The sequence below is a fragment of the Poecilia mexicana genome, unplaced genomic scaffold (genome assembly GCF_051168715.1).
Source record: "Poecilia mexicana isolate PSO_F unplaced genomic scaffold, ASM5116871v1 scaffold_23, whole genome shotgun sequence".
NCBI lineage: Eukaryota > Metazoa > Chordata > Actinopteri > Cyprinodontiformes > Poeciliidae > Poecilia > Poecilia mexicana.
Genome location: NW_028263392.1, coordinates 3,882,072 through 3,901,383, shown reverse-complemented (window position 1 = coordinate 3,901,383; position 19,312 = coordinate 3,882,072). Strand labels below are relative to the sequence as shown.

Sequence of the window (19,312 nt, the reverse complement as noted above, 5' to 3'; positions counted from 1 at the left end):
GGAAAAAGTACCACAAGGTGAAGCAAGAGGAGTACCTTCAGCCTCGATGAAGTATTCATAACCTTTCAACTATTTTGCGAACTTTTTAATATTCTTTTACGACCCTAAACTGTGTGGAACGGATGAGGCAGCACTTTGTTGAAAACTTGCTGGTACAAATCTTTTGTTTTTTGTCTCCATCAGCTTTATACATCTATACCCACATTTTCCCTTTTGTTATTTTGCCTACATGACTTGTGTGATAAACTGCAAATGGGACCTGTTGAACAAAACCACACAACGGATTATTTCACAAGTCGAAACAGAAAAGCCGTCTCCGAGAAACTAAGTACACCCTGTTATTGAACAGCTTGTACTTTTGGTATAGAACTGGGAGAACTATTTTTTATTTTATTTTAATTTTTTTTGCTAGCATATTGTTAAGCAATTACAGTTAACTTTTACAGCCCAGGTGCCACGACTGAAAGGGATCACTAAACCTTTGCCATCGTGTCTTATAGCTCGTACATATATATAGTCCTTCCTGATAAGCTTTGTTTGCAGATGGCTCTGTGTATAAAGATTAAAACAATCTCTAATCATAATTTTGTAATGACTTACCCTTCTGACTTTGTGTGAAAACAGATGTTTCTCTATCAGTGATGTGTTTCAACTATAAAATAAAACAATTACACTTTGCAAGTACTCTCTTTTTCGTGTTTGTCTCACATACAATCAGTAAGATACACTGACATTTGCAGTCGGCACATGAGGCACTAAACGGGGAGATCTGGTTATCCATTAGGTTCTTTCAACAGTAAGACATTAGTGTGCAACTTTCAGTTTGCTTCTGCCTTCTGTATATATCAAAAATAGCAAAGTGAAACCTCCAACATGAGAAAACCTGGGATGTCCTTGAAGATAGTTTGTTTTAGGCAAAGTGTGATTATCAGAAACTGATAAAGGGACTCTGACCTTTGTCAGAAAGAGAAAGTGTCTTAATAAAAGTTTTCTACGTGTTTGTGACAACAAATACAAATACTCCTCTTATTAAATATTCAGCTTCCAGCGTGATTTCCAAGTGGAGAAGACCTAACTCCATAAATACATACATTGGACGCGTCCCTTTACGTTTATGCATCTTCCTTTATCTCCATTTCCATTTTACTACACCCGACTAAACTTATTAACCGACCCCTTTGGCCTGCTGCTTTACAGGTGGGACCTGTTGAACAAAACCACACAACAGATTCCCTTTACAGAAATGCTTATTTCTTGGAAATGCTGCAGTAAAAAGATAAGCATTTCCAAGAAATGCTTTTTTTTCTTTAGACCTCAAGAAAGAATTTGACACAAAAATCTTGGTGAAAGGTTGAAAGTGAAGCTTGTGCAGCATATGTACTAACAGATTTATAGTGCAGGATGACATTTCTTTTAGGCAGCATAGGAGGACGTATAGAGTACAATGATGGGTCACAGATACAACAAGATTATTTTCTGTAAAAGAGTTTGTAATTTCTGTATAGTTTCTTGTGGAATTGTTTGGTTTCATGGTTTGTTTTTATGAAAAGCATTTTTTAAAATTAAAAATCCATCTTAAGGCATCAAAATATGTTTTGACAATGTGTCATGTAAGCCTTTTTATTGACAACTATGCCTAAGATGTGCCAATATTAGCAAATACTTTCTAGCAAGTTGAATATTACCATTAGTGCCGCGGCCAAACTAGTTAAAGTTATTTTATTTGTTGGTTAAACACAAAAAATGTCTCAAGTCATTTGGCTTAACTCCTACCAAATACATACATTCAATTATAACTTAAACAAACATTTTCATTCAAATATCTTTTAGAATTTAAGAATTATTTAACTGTAGGAGTTTAAACTAATAACCTGGATTAAAGTAAATAATCTCTACCCACTTTATTCCTAGCCCCCATGAGGCTTTGCGTAATTTATGGCCGCGACTTCCGCCGCAAACCGGAATCACCATTTGTTTACATGTTAGCAACTCGCTAACCGGCTTTCATCAGAGGTTTTAGGCTATGAAATATGTGGGAACACCAGCTATCACAGCTTAAATGCGGCAGTGTTGTATTACCGCTACCTACGACTGCTGCGGGGAGGGATGGCAACTTGAAAAAATGGCCGCAAATAACCCGCCCTAGCATATGTAGCTACTTCACTGACTCAGTTGCTTCGGAGATGCGGGTTTTCTTCCATTGGCTTTTTGTACACACAACGAAACGAGCACACATAAAGCATTTTGGGTTCTCTCTTCAAGTTTAGAATTTTTAGCCAAATTCTTTTTTGTTTCTTTATCTGTCGGTTGACGATGAAAACTACCGCCTGTCACAGAAACACTGCCTTTTCCTGTTGCTGCCACAAATTAAATTTGATCTGACCATTAGAGTACAGCTACGAACAGCACCACGGTTACCCCCGAGCTCCGCAAGGGCATCTTACGACACATTCCAGTGGGAAGTCGGTGTCTATAACGCGTTAATGTGTGATTCGGTTCAGTTCTAGTTAAGTGGAGAGATTATGCATATTACGGTCTGGAGCGCAGCAGCTGCGGTCATTTCTCCGCTGATTTGCAGCGACACTCAACAACGGAGAACCTCGAGGTTCTGGTTGTGATGGACTAAATAAGCCCAGAAATTTTATTTTGTCTTATAAAAATTAGAATATAATGACATTTATGGTGGCCCTGTTATTGGAGAAACTGTTGGATATTCTGTGGAAATGGGTCTGACCCACCCACTCTCTCCCCCAACACAACCACAGACGTATTCATGTCTATGCCCACAGACACTTCTCCGGGCTTACATTATCCGACGTATAACCCGGACGGATATACGTCCGGGTTTTAAGAAAAGAACAAATACCATATGGTTTCTTATCAGCGTTAAATAAATTAAGTGAGCAGGAAGAAACCTTATGGATAGAAAAATATTGTACAATGCGGACTAATCACCCATTAATTATAGGCTATATATAATTATTACTCCTTTTTCTCTCTCTCCATTTGTGCCTTTCATAAGTAAAATTCTAATAAAACACCACAAGAGGTCCATGCACTACAATTTGTGATTTAGCATGCAGTTCTGCAAAGTTCAAGTTTGGCTCATATTTGTTTTATTTACGCTTCTACACATGGGAGTTAACATTTAGATGACACAAAATTTCAGAGTGCCGATCGGTAAAAAAACAAAAACAAAAAAAAACTACCAATCAGCTGCTGGGATATTTTTCAGCTAATAAATGGTGTCAGAGTTGAGAAATAAAATTAGTCATGAAACAGACATTTTTCTTTTGTAAACAAATATGTATCTATTTTCTTTTAAATTAAAAGTAGTCATAAATGTCGGTTGTGCGTTTATCGGAAGCGGTGTGAACATGCAGGGTGTTACTTCGTGATGGAAGCTGCTCTACGGTTTTATAGTCTCTCCTCCTGGATGTAGGAACAGGTTTATCTTCAGTCGCCGCGTTGGCTCCGAGTCCCGAGGAGAGAAACACACCTCACCGAGTCTCCTGTGGAGGATAAACCGCATCTTGTTGAAGGTATGGACCGCGCAGACATGTTCTTAAGATAATAACAATATACTAAAGCTTCAACTTTTACAGTTATTAATGTTTTTTTTTATGTAGCAGGGTAATTAATGCCACAGTACTACAATCAAAACCTATCATATATATTTATATCTTATCCTGCATTTATTAATCAAACTTTGAAAGTATGACAGAACAGTTTTATGACGGTATAGTCGCGGCGTTGTTCCTTTAGTTTATTTTTAATAAGTTGGTGGGGGAGGGGGGAAATGCTCGTAACCTTTGTAAATTAATTCACGCAAAATCACAGGGGTCGACGTTTTTAGCCTTAAATGCATTAAATGTGATGAAGTTTTTTTTTTGTTTTTTTTTAAGTAATAGAAATAAGGCATGAGAGCGCACTGACTTTTTTTGTTTGATTGTTTAACTTTTTCTACTATTGGTAGAAGAAAACTCTTAAAATAATTGTATTCTATTGAGAGCGCATTCTTCTATTTTACAGCTCGGTCCGAACATTATCAGCTATTTTTCTTAACTTATTTCACTCCCTAAAAAATATAGTCTTGAGTCAGATTAGTTCAAATTTCTGAAATAACACAGCACACGCGGTGTATTTCATAGGAGCAGCACGCGCCCCGACGCGCTCAGTGGAGGCGCACGAGCGCCTTCACTGAGCGGTCATCGTGAAGCTTCACGATGCTTCTGATTAAAGGGCCATTCCGTTGCATTGACCTGCATTTGTTTGGCTCTCTTCTGAAATCTAAAATAACTCAGAATTAACCGACTGAACTACAGCGGGCAGCATATAAAAAACCCGACACAACGGTATATTTCCTCCTGAACAGTCAGGACGCACGCGCGCAGCCCCTTTCTCTCTTCCCCTCCCAACTGATAATTTCATGCCTCACAATATTATAGATTGTTCACCTCCATAGAAGAATACTTCTGTATATACAATGAAATACTGTTTATGTCTTGTTTGTGTATTTATTGACTAGTTCCCAGTCAATGAATGTTTAAACTTATCACTCACACCAGCTCTTCAGACACTGCCCGCCATCCTTGGATTATCTTTTATTGTCTTTTATCTTAAAAATAAAACATTATGATTATTTTTTGTGTGATTTCCTGGTTGTAAACGTAAGATTTGCCGAAGGTGTTTTCGTAATAGCAGTTCAAATAAGTTTGTCAGATATAGCTTAAGTTTGATATTTCAACGTTTGGTGCCGCTTTGGTTTTTGAAATGCCCTTTAAAAGTAGTTTTTTTTGTAGTTTATAAGAAATTGAATTTACTTTCAAAAAGTAAGATGCTAAATTAGTGGCAAAACTTGAACATCCGATTATTTCAGACAATCAAAGTTAAAGTGGTGTCACGTTTTTAAGGATGAGTTGGTCATCAAAGCATTTTAAATACTTTTTTAATTGTTTATAGATAAAGCTTGTTAAGAGGAAAAATGACTGTTACCTATATATCTAAATAAGTAATGTAAAAACAATGTAATGATGATGAAGCTGTTATTTAACTAAAAAACTCTCAAAACAAGGTTAAAGTGCAGTGAGGCTGCAAAAACGGGATGTAAAAGTTAATCTTTATTGGGCATTTTGAGGTCAAACACCAGGTCATTGTGGGTTCTTCACCTCTATAGGTCAAAACAGGGATAATCACAAAACTGCCTTTTCATTGCTTCTGCAATAATCAGTAGAATAGCTCAAAGTATGACAGCAACACTTCTACAAAAGGCTTTGTGTCAAATGTGTTTGCATTTGGACGAGTTTACCAAAGAGACCAAGCAAATGTTGCCTTAAGGCAGACAGGTGCGTTTTATCTGCTACAACAACAGTAGTTGCTGTCCATTAATCTGGGAAGGGCTATGAAGACATTTCTAAGTAATTTCATTTAGAGATAACAAAGAAACATATTCAAAATATTTTTAAGAGTGGACATTCTAGCAAATTCAGACATGTTCGGTCAGTACTAACATAGACCTAAAAATATATTAAAACTAATAGAGAGCTATTTAACATTAAATATACAATTGGATTTTTTTATTATTATTCTTCTTACTGGGCATTTTGAAGTTCAAAAACCTGTTGATTTTGGGTTGTAGGTAAAGTACAAATGAATAGTCCAGAAAAACTTCAGTGTCTGCTACGATTCCTCTAGAAAGACATTCCAATTTGGAGAAAAGCGTCCATCTTGGAAAATACACAATTCCGTGCAGGAAATTTTAATCTGGAGTTTCCTGCTTTTACATTTAAATGTTTTTACATGCAAGCACCTCGCAGGCTTAAAAAACAACAAGAAAAAAAACCCACTGTCAACAGCTGCAAGATTAGGAAACTCAAATGTGCACGCAACTGGTTTTATATTTACTTCTTGAGAAAAATGATCTGTTATATATTTCCATAGAATGACATAGCAATTTCCTCTGCAGAGGAGAGAGAGAGAACAGTTTAAAATTTGCTTAACTGCCAACTGATAGCATGTCAAGCTTTCAAGCAAACTCAAAAAAAACCTTTTTCTTAGACGAACGGTGCATTTATTTCGTTCTTTGTTTCTTTTGGTTTTTCATATCAATACTGTTTCAGTACAAAGATTTCTTTAGTGAGTTTTTTATGGGGGAACAAAACTACACTTTTCCAAGATTGGGGAGACTGGAGTCCTCAAATAAATAACTTTAATCTGACAAATGAACAGTGGAAGTCAGTATTATAACATGTGGACCTGACAGCTGATTCATTCATGTTACTATTTTTTTTTTTTGTTCCACATCTCGTCAATAATTATACAGAATAAACATGACAAAAAGGTCAAAGTTAAATATAACATTTTGCAGTATCTGGGAAGTACATTGAGATGTTAACGACAATGTACCAGTGGCTTATAGTAACTTAGAAGGTCCCTGCTTCTCTTGTTCTTAATTTTAACTTCCTGTCTGAGGTGTGATGCTTTGTTTTGGAAGAACCATTTCCTGTTTATCTCTTAGTGTAAATGCAGCTCAACGGCATTTGCAATGATTTCAACCACAAGTAAAATAGATTGCGTCTGGATTCCCCATGACATTTCACGGAGGGAAATACAGCGGTGAGCTTAACACTGTGCAGTGCTGCCCAGAAAATATAGTTGGTTCTTTTCTTTTACTATAAAAGAAAAGAACCAACCAAAAGAAAGAAAGCCAAACACCATTAACAGACTGTGTTTACGCCAAAAGGCAATTCTTTGCTGCAATGTATGAGATTGATCTGCTTCAGAACATCACTGTTGGTAATGTTGCGTCAATCGATGGACAAGCACATTAAAAATTTAATGCCCACATTAAATTTTAAGTGAACAATGGGCACTCAACAATATCTTGTTCTTGACAACAAAGTGTTTTTACAGGGATGTTTTATTGATAAGGCTCAAGTAGGAGAATGGAAAGCACCATGGGACTAACAGAGAGCCTTGGGGAACACCTTTCACAGAACAAAGCAACAGCACGAATCAGCAAAATGTGAAACCATAGAGAAACAAAATGATCTTAATAGTTGCCAAACAACATTATGTTGCACTAAGGTATGTTTTTATCAAAAGTACATGTAGTGTATTAAATGTAATGCGTCATTCTGATCTAAAAATGGGGAAGGAATTTGGATTTGGAGAGCTGTGGAATAAAAATCACTAAGCTGTTGTAAACACCCATCTGTTGTAAGGACCCAGGTGTGGACGATTCCAGGAAACTCTCTTATTGTTTCAGCAAAACACGAGTCGAGAGATCTACGTCAACCAAAGAAAGAACTGGACCGGTTGAGAACGCCACACGCGCATACTTGCACACGCACATGCACACACACACACACGCACACACACACACACACGTTTGTGTTGCTATCTTTGTGGGAACTTTCCATTGACTTCCATTCATTTCTACAGCCTAAACCAAAAACAGGGTTTCCCCTTGTGGGGACCAGTCTCCGGTCCCCACGAGGAGCGATTGGTCCCCACAACATAGTATATGTCAGGAAAATCGTCCCCACAAGGTATTACAAACAAACGCACACACACACACACGCGCACCCCCCCCCCCCCCCCCCGCCACACACACACACACACACACACACACACTCAGACAGATTTGAGTATAAATACACGAGGGTCTCTGTGAGAGTCTGGGGTTTCTGTGACAATTTGTGATTTGTGTAATGAAGGTGCACCCAGAACCCTCCAACATTGGTCCAAATAAAGCAGACCAAAACAGAGTCCAGTGTGATGATTGTTTTGTTATTAGCCACTTTTAACTCCCCAACAGAACAAATCATAAAGCCAAAAATGTTTTTGTTGTGCACAACACTGCTGACATTGTACCAATGGTGATGCTTCCTCATTGTCAGACTCGTGGAAGGCAGAGTTTATCAAAAACGAAAGGAAGAAGTTACTGAACTACAAAGCCACACTGGTCAAATACCTGCAGCCGAGGATCTACTGTCCCTTCGCTGGATATTTTGTGGAAGCTCATCCATCAGACAAGTTGAGTTTACACAGCGCATTGGGCAGGAGTTGCACAGTACCAATGATCAATGCACTGGGGCCTAATAACATTCTACTGTCCTGATGTCACAGGAGATGCAGCTCAATAAGCACTTTATCTCAAAGATAATGAACAGTATAGATAAACCAAGCCGTTTGTGGTAAACTTTGACCTTCCAATATGTTTTTTTCTCTCTTCTAAATGGGTGAAGGTACATTAAGGATACAAACATCAAAAACAGTGCAGAGAACCTCAACACACTCATCAATCAGCTTTCACCAGACACCAAGACGTGGACTCCCAAACCCGGCGCTGTGCTGGACCTCGGCCTCGCACTGAAAGACCCCACAAGCAGGTGGACCATGACTCAAAGTTGATTTGTGCAATGCAGTTGTGGCCAGAATCTGCATTACAGGTTCTCGGCGTGTGTTTTCACATTGGGCAGAAGCATTGGCTCTTCAAGCATAAATGATTAACTTTCAGGTGATGGTAGGGTGACTTTACTGTAGCCTTTCTAAGAACTACATCAAGAGTTGAAATGAGAAAAGACAGCAATTGGCTGAGAGAGCTTGAGATAAGCTTCAAATGTCAACTTAAGATGGTACATAAAGTACAACATAAAAGTTAGGCTGCGATCTGCAAATAGGCCAGATTAAAGTGAGGCGTCATGTAGAGTCCAACATTAGTCACGTGAAGTTGAGATCTGAAAAGTACAGTTCATACATTTGTATTCGACCTTCTTTATTTTTTAGCCAGTCGCCTTCAGATTTCACATTTCAGGGTTTCCCAGTGCAATATAAGCCTGGCGGGCCACCAGGCTTTACTTGTCCCCCCACCAGGCTTAGCATTGCTTATTTTTGTAAAGTGTTTTTAAGATGTTTGCATTTTTTAAGACGTTATAGTTGGTGTTCAGGTATTAATCTTCCAATATTTTGATAACACATAATTATCAAGTGATATTTTCAAATTTCCTGTCAGATTTAAACATTCAACTCAAAAACACGACGGGATGCTGGATAAATGTCTGCCCGAGAGCCCAATCACCAGGCTTAGCAAGTTTTTTTAGGGGAAACCTTGTATTTAGTTAAGATAGTGAGAAATGTCGACAAGTGAGAAAAAGACCGATTAAAACCGCTACATCTCAAGCCTTCGTAGTTTTAAGTTTTCCTTCACTGCTTCCTTTGCTGTGATCAATTCTAGTGAGGCCATTACTGATCCTCCAGCCAAAGCCAAAATCTACAAGGACAGCTGGGAGTTTGACTTGTATGTGGATGAGCTCAACAGCGCCATCAGCAGTGAGATATTTAAGCATGAGAGCTGGATCCAGTTTTATTACAGCTGGGCAGGCTTTCAAAACTACAACCTGGTGGTGCGGGTAAATATTATTTGAACAGAAGGATTCAACTCCAATCTTCTTCAAAACCTGTTACAGAAACTCTTGGCTCTTCCTCAATCATTGTTTCTTTTTTTCATGGCTGCTGGATTGCTTGACTTTCTTCTATATGTTTTGTTGCTAGATATGATGCCTTTACTCTTGATCCCTTTGATAACCAAACTTAAAATATTTGAAACTGACATTTTAATTATCTTCACTGTTAACCTTTCATTTAGATGATTGAAACAGATGACAGCTTTAAAGCAATGAGTAATGGCTACGACTACCTGGTGGACTTTTTGGATTTGTCATTTCCTTCCACAAGACCAGACAGAGAGCACTCCTACATTGAGGTAAGCTCCTCTCATCGAACACGAAGCAGCAAAGAGGAGCTGAACATATTTTTAGAAAATAAGCATGCTGCCTAAAATCATTTGAAACTGTGTCTGCCTGTTGTAATAGTAGGGAAACTGCTTTCGCACTACTCCAGAAGCTAACATCTACAGACTTGCTTGCCTCTGGTCTTGGTGGTTCGGCCAATCAGTGCCAAGGAAAATAAATCACACTCCCAGACTGCAGCTGCTTTGTGAAGGCAGCCAGTGAAAGCAGCTGCTTTGTGACTGGCTGCTTTTATTTCTGAGCGAAATAAAGATTGTTTACATTTGTGTCTGTTTCGCATCAGCTGCAGTTTTGTAGCATGAAGATGTAAACAAAAACTCTTCATAACTGATTTAAGTGAGGATTTTGGTAACACTTTATTTGAAGGGGGGTTGAATAAGACTGACATGACACTGTCATAAACATGACATAACACCTGTCATGAACATGAATAAGCCTTCATGAATATTTATGACTTGTCGTAAAGCGTCATTCGGTAAATTATGACACTTTTAATACAAAGTTGACATTATTCAAAATGTCTTTGTTTTGACAACTTGACATTAACCAAGAAATCATCATTGATATAAATTTGTTATAAAAGTATTACTGATTGCACTTTGAAAATCAGGTAACTTTATGTTATTAAAGGTAAAATTTAAACAGTAAGATAATATTAACTCTGTGCCTGTTGCTAAAAAGGCTTTTATGATATACATTTCCACTCATATTGAAAGTATTAAACGTCAATGTTGCAAGGTTTCAAAGAAGATGTATATTTTGTCAATCATGTTTTGAATGACTGTCAGGAACAGCCTAAAGTTTCTCTGTGTTTAACTTTAAGATTAAAAACAGAATCGGCGTGATGAGGTACGTGGTTCTGCACGGCGGCCTCTGGGATGACCTGTACATCGGCTTTCAGAACCGCATCAGCCGAGATCCCGACACCTACCACCACAAGTATAAACACACAGGAAAAAAGAAAAGCAAATTTACATTGTATGGATTTTATTTCTTCTAAACCCATAAAACTTCTTTTTTTTTTTCGGTTTCATTTTGGCCTTCAGGTTCTGGAACCACTTCCAGACCCAGTTACCTCTTCATGGTCCGGACTGGGACCAGTTTCTGCAGCAGGTCCCTCCCATCCAGGAAACAGACGCATTAAATTATGGCCTGTTGAATTATTGTTCTATTTTATAGATTTGGAAGGAGGCGAATATGAAGGAAATGTTCCAGATTTCTTGGTTTTAAAAAAAAAGTAAAATGATTAATTGCACTCAGCCAAAGTGGAATTTCCATGAAGCCTAATGGAAGTTATCTTGTGGGAACTCCTCTGGGATTTTGTTTTTCTTTTCTTACTTATTAAATGTATGACTTTTCTAAACCATCACTCCATATAGAAATGATTTAGATATTTTAATGTTTTAAACCAAAAAGCAATGCCACACATCAACTGCATTTCATATAACTCCATTCCCTCATACAGTACAGTTATTCTCACCTCAGGCCTCCTTTTCCTCTCTCCTCACCAAACGTGCAAATCTATTCAAGAAAAGTGGAGGCATGACGTCTCATTTCCACGCAACAGTCCTCCTTTAAGGTACCTTTGCTCAAGTCCATCTAATAAATGAGCAGCAAAACAAAGCATTTAAGTGTTCAACTGGAAATCAACAACAAAAACCCCAAAATGACCGAAGTTGCGCCTCTGTTGACCATATAACTTTGCAATTTGACATTCCAATTAAAATTTGAGTAATGAAAACACGCCAAATTTGAAGAACTTGATTCTTGATAAAAAATAAATAAAAATTGGCACTAGTATGAGGAAATTAAGTTATTTGGTTGCATCAAAGTTGCTTTATTTTGCAAAACTGCAAATGGAAACACTTTTTCACGCCTTACGTGATCAACCACCGGATGTTGCCACCGGTACAAACCACGAAGAAAACGACAGGAAATAGTTGGAGTCTTCAAAACCTCTTACCGGTAATTGATCCCAAAGGGAAATTAAATGTTGTAACTCGTATCAATCCAGATTCCTCAGAATTATTGTAGATGGTGTGATTTTAATGGAGTTTCTCACAAAATGAAGAGACCATAATTGCACAATTGGGTTTTTTCGACATCAGAGGAATATAAAGTTTTTTGCACGTTTGTGATGCAAACGCAGCTGGTGATAAATTAATCTAAGAACAAAGTGTTCCATCTCCAGGTTCAAGAAGAGTGGGACTTTAACTCAGTTTGAAAATTCAGCCTCTTAACTCGTCTTGACAAGCCTCCACTCTCACAGCTGTTAGTTTCTCTATTCAGTTCACAACACAAGAACTGAAGGGCCTTGTACAAAATCAATTCAATCGCAGTTCCATTTCACAAATCCAGTTACTCCATCCTACCAACTCCATCCAGTTTTATTCAGTCTGCAGAATTTGGTTGGGTTAGGCGATGCACTACTTAACAGACTCCAATGATTAAACCCAACTTAAAAAAAAAATCCTCTTCACTCCTTTTATGTCATTACATCATAAAGTGCATGTTGATGTGGTCTGGTCTTTGCATGTTAACTAGAAAACTGTCTTGCCTCCTTCTCAGTTAAGATGGTCGCACTAATGATTAACGTTTTAAATGGTCGCACAAAGCACTGTGTGTTGTTTAAAGGGTGATGGTAAAGGAAAACAATGTTTATAAGAGATTCTACAACATTTTTAGCGTTGATCAGATCTGACAGGATTTGGTGCTGGTATTTATTTTTACAGTGTAATAAGTTATTTTACATTTACGCTGCTTTAATGGTGATGTTATTTGTTGTGATTATCAAGTTGGAGGTGATGTTTTTATGGTGTAACGGTAGATCAGACAAAACCTGTCCTGGTTTAGGTCAGTGGGGATCATCAATGTTAATTCTATGTTCTAAATGCCTCAGTAACCAGAGGGAATTTTTAAAAGATATTTTACTTCATTTAAACTTTAGAACCAATTTGGAATCCATCACCACATTTTCAACCACGACAAACCCGTTTTAGTAAAACCAAACTGGACTGTATGATGGTTGGACTCTCACTGTGTTTGTGCTCGACTTTAATGGTTCAAACAGATAAACGTGGCGCCTTCAACACTCCAGACTTCTGGGCCCATGAGTCTCTTCTACGTTTGCCTGAATTTCTTTTCTCTTCTTTTTTTTTTTGTGATGTTGCAAATTAAGCAGCGTTTGAGGCCTTAAAATACACCCACAGCTGTGCCTTAAAAAGCCATGGCAACATTAGGCTTGTCTGAAATTGTTAGTCAGCATAGTAATCTTATGGCATATAAATTATTATTTTGATAATAAAAAGATTGTCCTAATTTGAACTGGCCTAAAACAGGAACATTTTGTCTGATTTATTGTAATATTGTGAAGAACAATAGGTGAGGTCTTTTTTTTTTTACCTTTGGTTTTAACTGCACTTGACTTGTTGAATGTAGTACTATAATAATAATTAATTTAATCTCCAATTGAAACCTCAAAGGGCTCATCCATATGCTGCTGAGGTGAGCTGCTGTAGCTCCAGCTGCTCTGACAGAAGGGAATTTTGCACCATCAGCTCAAAGGTGATGAAGTGTTTTGCCTGAGGACGAGGGAACTGGGAATCGAACCAGCGATCTACTGATTACACAGGGCAAACTCCTACCAACGTCATCACCGTTGCTTCCTCATTTGCATTTCTTTATGCTTTTAGGAAATAAATCAATTTGACTCCAGATTTGGTTGCAAGTTGACTGATCCTTTGTCATATCATCTAATTTCCATGGTCAGCTTTGATTATAAGTTACTCATGAAAACAGATGCAAAAAGGTCAAACGAGTGTATAGAATTCATTATTCACACCAATCAGACGAGCTTCATCCCAAATCCATTCCCTTTCCTTTATGCTGGGCATGAGATGGACATTATGTGTTAACATTTTGGCCATCCTGTGTCTAGATGTAGAGAAGGCTTTCAACCAGGTGGAATGGAGGCGTCGCTTGAAGGTTTTGGACAGGTTTAGTCTGGGTTCATCTTTTGTGTTATGTTGTATTCCCAGCCTACAGTATCAGTCCTCACGAACCGGGACAGGCCGTCCTACTTCCCTTTGGAAGGCCCTGAGTGGTCCAGGCCACTTTTGCTCCAGCTTGTTACTCTTTGGCTTAAACTGGCAGATCAGTTGGATCAGTGGATTAAATTACATGGATTAATCTCTGATACCACTGGACCATCGACGTAATGGTCATCAACATATTTCTAAGAAAAAAAAAAGACTAGATCTGAAAGCTAAAGATCTATGGTGATTAAATCTGTGTGCAGCCATTTTCTTCCTTCCCTTTCAGAAGAAATCTGGAAGGCAAATTATTTTTCACAGCCCTGCATTTTCTTTAGGGTGGAAAAACAAACTAAAGCATTAATTCAGATTGTAGAATGTATTGGTCATAGAAGGAGAAAAACCCCCTAAAAAACAAGCAATTTGTTGTTGTGGGACTTTCTTTTTTTTAACACCCTTTTTGTGTATTTCAGATCCGTTTTCCCAATTTGAAATATCTTTGACAGTGCTAGTTTTAATGTATTAAAGCTAATAATTAACTGGCTAATTTTTGGAAGCTCATCCATCAAACAAGTTGAGTTTACACAGCGGGGTTGCGCAGGAGTTGTACAGTACCAATGGTTGATGAATGAAGGTCAGGTGAATGAGTTCAAGAGCGTTTACATTGCACTGACCTGATGTAAGTTTAGGCTGGTAGAAAATTCACCTACAGTGTGGATTGTAGTAGCAAAAAAAAACAAAAACACCCAAATAGTGATGTATTAAATATTGAGTTCTACTTTGTTTTTCGAGGCACTGTGCTGGACCGCAGCTTCGCACTGAAAGGCCCCACAAGCAGGCTGACCATGAGTCAAAGTTATCTGTGTGTTTTCATATTGGGCGTTGGCACAGACTCTACAAGCAGGAAGCTGTTTAAAGTGAGATCAGTGCTATATTTCCTGAATCAAACTTTAAAATTCCCCCACCGTTTAGTTTAGTTGTAGCGTTTCTAAAACAAGGCATACTGTAGGAGGAAACAGAAAATGACTCATAAGATACAGAAGGGACAGAAACTAAGTTGAGAACTAGAAGGAGCAATGACAAATGGGTTTTGCTTTTGCACAATTGCTAAGCAGATAGTCACTCATGCTATCTGCAAGGAGAGAAAAGATAGGAAAAGGTATCTGCTGAAGAAATCTGCTGTTCATTTAGGTAGAAGCATCTAAATGGAGCTCCCCCCTTCTGCCCTGGTAAGATCTTAGGAAAGCCAGACTGCATTACTGCACCATGACAAGGTAATTCATGCAAAGAGAAAAGAACACCAACCAATTATTGAGCCCTTATACTAGCAGAGTGCAAACTTTTTCAGTAACTCTACCTCTTTGCTTTACAAATGCACCATATTTCGTTAAAGGATATTAGATTAGAATGAGCTTAATAAAGATGTTTGTTGCACTTTTCATATCTTTATAAGTAAAAATACTTAATAAATCCATGTAGCAATGTTTTCTTTACAATCACAATATTCTGATAAACTTTGTGAAGCGCTTTCATATAAAAGCCCAGGGAGAAAAAAAAAAAAAACCTCCACATTTGGCCAGTAGCCTGAAGGAATATTTTGGCAAGGCACTACACCAAACCACGGGCCTTGCACCCACTGAGCATGAGTGTTTTAATACACACACTTTCCCCGGTGATGGTATTCAACTCACCCACACACCCACGCGTTTCCCCTCGGTTTGAAACAAACGCCTCATTGAGTCTGCCCAGCTTCTCTGGACCAGCTGTGCCCATACCCTGTCCCATCCGTTTGGGAGTTGGTGCAGATGTGGAGTAATCCCAGACCGTTTCCAGAGAGCGCGCTCAGCAGAAAGACTGGCGCCCATTCATCTGAAGAGTTTTAATGCGAAGCCTAAACATTGTGGACAAGCCAGCATGAGTAAGATCTTAGATTATTTTCAAAAGACATTTCATTGGCTGCCGAGTACTTTCAGATTGACGGTTTTATGACCATGTGACAGAAAGTTTGGACGACCCTGAATTACAGTCAACTCAATTAGATATTTTCTATGTTTATGTAATAAAAGTCCTTTAGTTTATGCCTACTGCTTAGGATAGGAACTTAATGGAGGCTTGAGTTTCTGACAGAGCTCAGGCAAGCAATGGAATAAATGGAGGCAAGAGATAACATTTTCTTTGGATGTGAGAGCAGAGATGAAGAGAAGGTAAAAAGGCAGACAGGAAGAACAACTTGAGGAAAAGAGTCAACCTAGTCCAAAATTCAGTGAAAAATAATCCAAAATATTAATGACACTTAATACACTGGAAAAATATGACCTGCTTCCTCTAACAAGGCCTGTGACGCACGCTCTAATAAAGAGTGAATTCAGTTCAAATAGAAACCTAGTTATGATCTAGTAGCGCTTAATCCCTCAGATTAAAAAGAATACTCAAATATTTGAAGATCTCAGGAGAACTAACTAGATTTTCATAAAGTCTGCTTCAAATGGTGAAAAGTCTTGGTGAGAGCAGCAAAATGTGTGTCTGTTGGTGGAAAAGTCAGATTTCTGTGTGGCCACATAGTCACAAATCACAAACTCCATTTGATTAAGAGAAAAATTATCCAAGAAGTAGAAACTCAAAGATCCTGCACACACAGGCTGGCAAATATTCCAGTTTATTGTAGAGGAATATAATTATAATAATAGTTAAAAATTATGTTGTTGGTTGATTCACATTAAGATATGTTTTGACCAAAATGAAATGTACCGTCTCAAATGGACTGGGTAGAAGTCAGGAAGGAATTCAGATTGGAGAGTTTGAGCTGTTGTGCAAAAAACTTCTGGCAAACGTTTTTCCCTGCTTGTGTGGGAGAGAGTCGGCCAGGGAAGGGAAAGAATCTCTGCTTGGACAGAAAAGGAACCAACAACTTGACTAACTGCCCTTCTGATCAAGTCAAAACCCTTTTCTCAGAACTTCCAACACGCATCCAGTGTAAGACGGAGCCAGAATTGCTACGCGAGCGAGGTCCAGTAACGCCATTGGTCAAGAGCTTTCCAATACACAACAGTAGAGCTGGAACTGTATAAGAAACTGATGTCAGAAGTAAGCGGCAAGACATTTTGGATTTCTGAGACGATGAAACTGAGACGATGAAAATGTGATGTTTGAATCCGCAGATGTGCATTAAATGTCTTCCTGTTTATCTATGAGCAGAGAGAATGGAGTTCTATGTTTCATTACTTTATGAACGTATTCCATGAGTTTAGCACCTTTAAATTCCTCCATATTATCAGCTTTCCACTGCCAAGAGATTCAACTCACTGAGCACAACCGTCAGATTATACAGCTTCAAAAATCAAGCATTATTCCCAAAGGTGACCAACAACCAATTGAACTAATTATTGACCAAAATATATATGACATATAGAACAATAATATCTATCTAATCATCACAATATGAATATCACTATTCATAGACTTCAAAACAAAACCAGCACCATCTTTTGATGGCTGTACTTGTGAGTTTCTACCTGGTTAAATCCAAGTTACCGTAAATAAATAAATTAAAAATCTATCTCTATATGGAAACACAATTTTAATGTAATGGAGGTCGTGGTCGTAAGAAATGGAGTCATTTAAACCACACGTTTTATACTCTGTGCGCGGGCCATCAGAGTTGCACTGTGCCCTTTTTGAGGATTTTCTGACTTAGCAGAGAAGTGTTGTAAACCAACAAACGTAAGTGTGGCAGACTAGGTCACTGTGGTCAGAAGAGTGTACCATGAGATAGTAAAACAAAATATCAACAGACAGAGCTGAACATGACCAAATTGCAAAAGTATGCCTGAAACCTGAGTAAATACGTTGGCCCAGGAAGTCAAAATGGAGCGTTTGACAAATAAAGTTGCCAAAACAGAAGATGGAGTCCTGTTTGTTTCAAGAGTGTAACATACATGTGTTGTGCCATAAGTCTTTTATCAGATTCAGAGATCCTGAAAAAGGACTTTACCTTTCTTCTGAACACTATTGGAAAACTAAAACTGAAGATTTTTCTGAGTGGCCCTGTCCCAGCAGTAGGATGAGGTGACCTGAAACACTCTCGACTATCTTCTATAAACAACTGGCTGATAAAAGCATGTGCTGCCAGCACCTTCATCGATAGGTAGCCAATGTCCACCGTGTTAGCTCAGGAAGCCGGTGGATAGTGAGCGGGGTCCAGATCAGAAAGCAGGTTCTGTACCTGAACTCAGGGAAGAGAGTTTCTCTCTGTCCCATCATGATGATGAACCGGATCCAGTTCCATCACAGGATAGATGGTGTATTCATAAGGAAAAGTACGGTTTCTTACACCCCTTTCCCACCCTGCTCCCGTATTAGTATTTTTCCATAAATAGTAGATTTAACCCCACTTGGACTGACCGATATTTATGTTAGCATCACATCCAAATTCAAAACCACTGTGCTTTATTTGCAATGAGTGCATCAGTGTGTTTGATTTTAAGAACATGTGGTCTATTATTTACATTTAGTATAATTGGAACATTGTTTTTAAAAAAAGAACAAAAAAAACGACTCGAAAGGACTTGAAATTTCAAGCCGATGAACTGCGACTTGAGGACAAAGACTTGAGACTTACAACACAGTGACTTGGTCCCACCTCTGCATAGGATCAAGTCTCCATTGAGAAATACACAGTTACATCTGCAAGACAACTCTGCTGAAGAGCTGAACATAAATGGTGTAAAACTCAACTTCACGTTTATTATGAAATCTACAAAGACAGCGCAGCTATCACTCAACACTAAACCATGCAAGAGAAACATGCTTTGCAGCTATCATTAACAAAAACATTAACAAAGCTCGAGCTTTATTTGCAACACTTGACAGGCTCACAAACCCTCCAATGATGTTACAGCCTGAATTTCAATCTATTGCAGCCTGCGACCAGTTTGCCAGCTTTTTTGAAGAGAAAATGTTAAAAATCGGAAGTTTAATCTGCACACCCACACCAAATCCAGTACTAATGCTGTGCCCAAACACATCAAATGCAGAAAAAGAATGACCCAATTTAAACTACTTAATTATGAAACCTTAGAAGAAATTATAGGTCAATTAAGCTTAACTACCTGCTGTATGGATATCGTAGCTACACATTTCTTTAAGAAAGTCCTGCCTGTCATTGCCAATGATCTGATCCAAATAGTAACTCATCGCTGTCTTCAGGTGTTTTCCCTCAGGCTTTGAAAATAGCAGTGATCAAACCACTGATAAAAAAGAACAATCTGGACAAAAATTATTGAAAAAGCTGTTTAAACAGTTAAATAGCTTCCTAACTATAACCAACCATATATTCAATATTTATATGCTCCCACTAGCTCAGGTTATAACAAGAATTAAGATTAGCTACCATAACTATGTGGATGATACACAGCTCTACATCACGATGTCACCAGGTGATTCTGAACCCATCCAATCACTGAATAGATG

The 19,312-nt window shown here is 38.2% G+C and overlaps 1 protein-coding gene across 1 annotated transcript; it reads left to right on the top strand.

Moving 5' to 3' along the window:
- Positions 1–6,577: 6,577 nt before the first annotated feature.
- cmah (cytidine monophospho-N-acetylneuraminic acid hydroxylase) lies at positions 6,578–13,526 on the top strand. Its single transcript, XM_088003402.1, has 7 exons — positions 6,578–6,615; positions 7,902–8,037; positions 8,250–8,393; positions 9,239–9,413; positions 9,650–9,766; positions 10,636–10,751; positions 10,859–13,526. The coding sequence occupies exons 1-7, from the start codon at positions 6,588–6,590 to the stop codon at positions 10,989–10,991; spliced, it is 849 nt and encodes a 282-aa protein (XP_087859528.1). The 5' UTR covers positions 6,578–6,587; the 3' UTR covers positions 10,992–13,526.
- Positions 13,527–19,312: the final 5,786 nt, after the last annotated feature.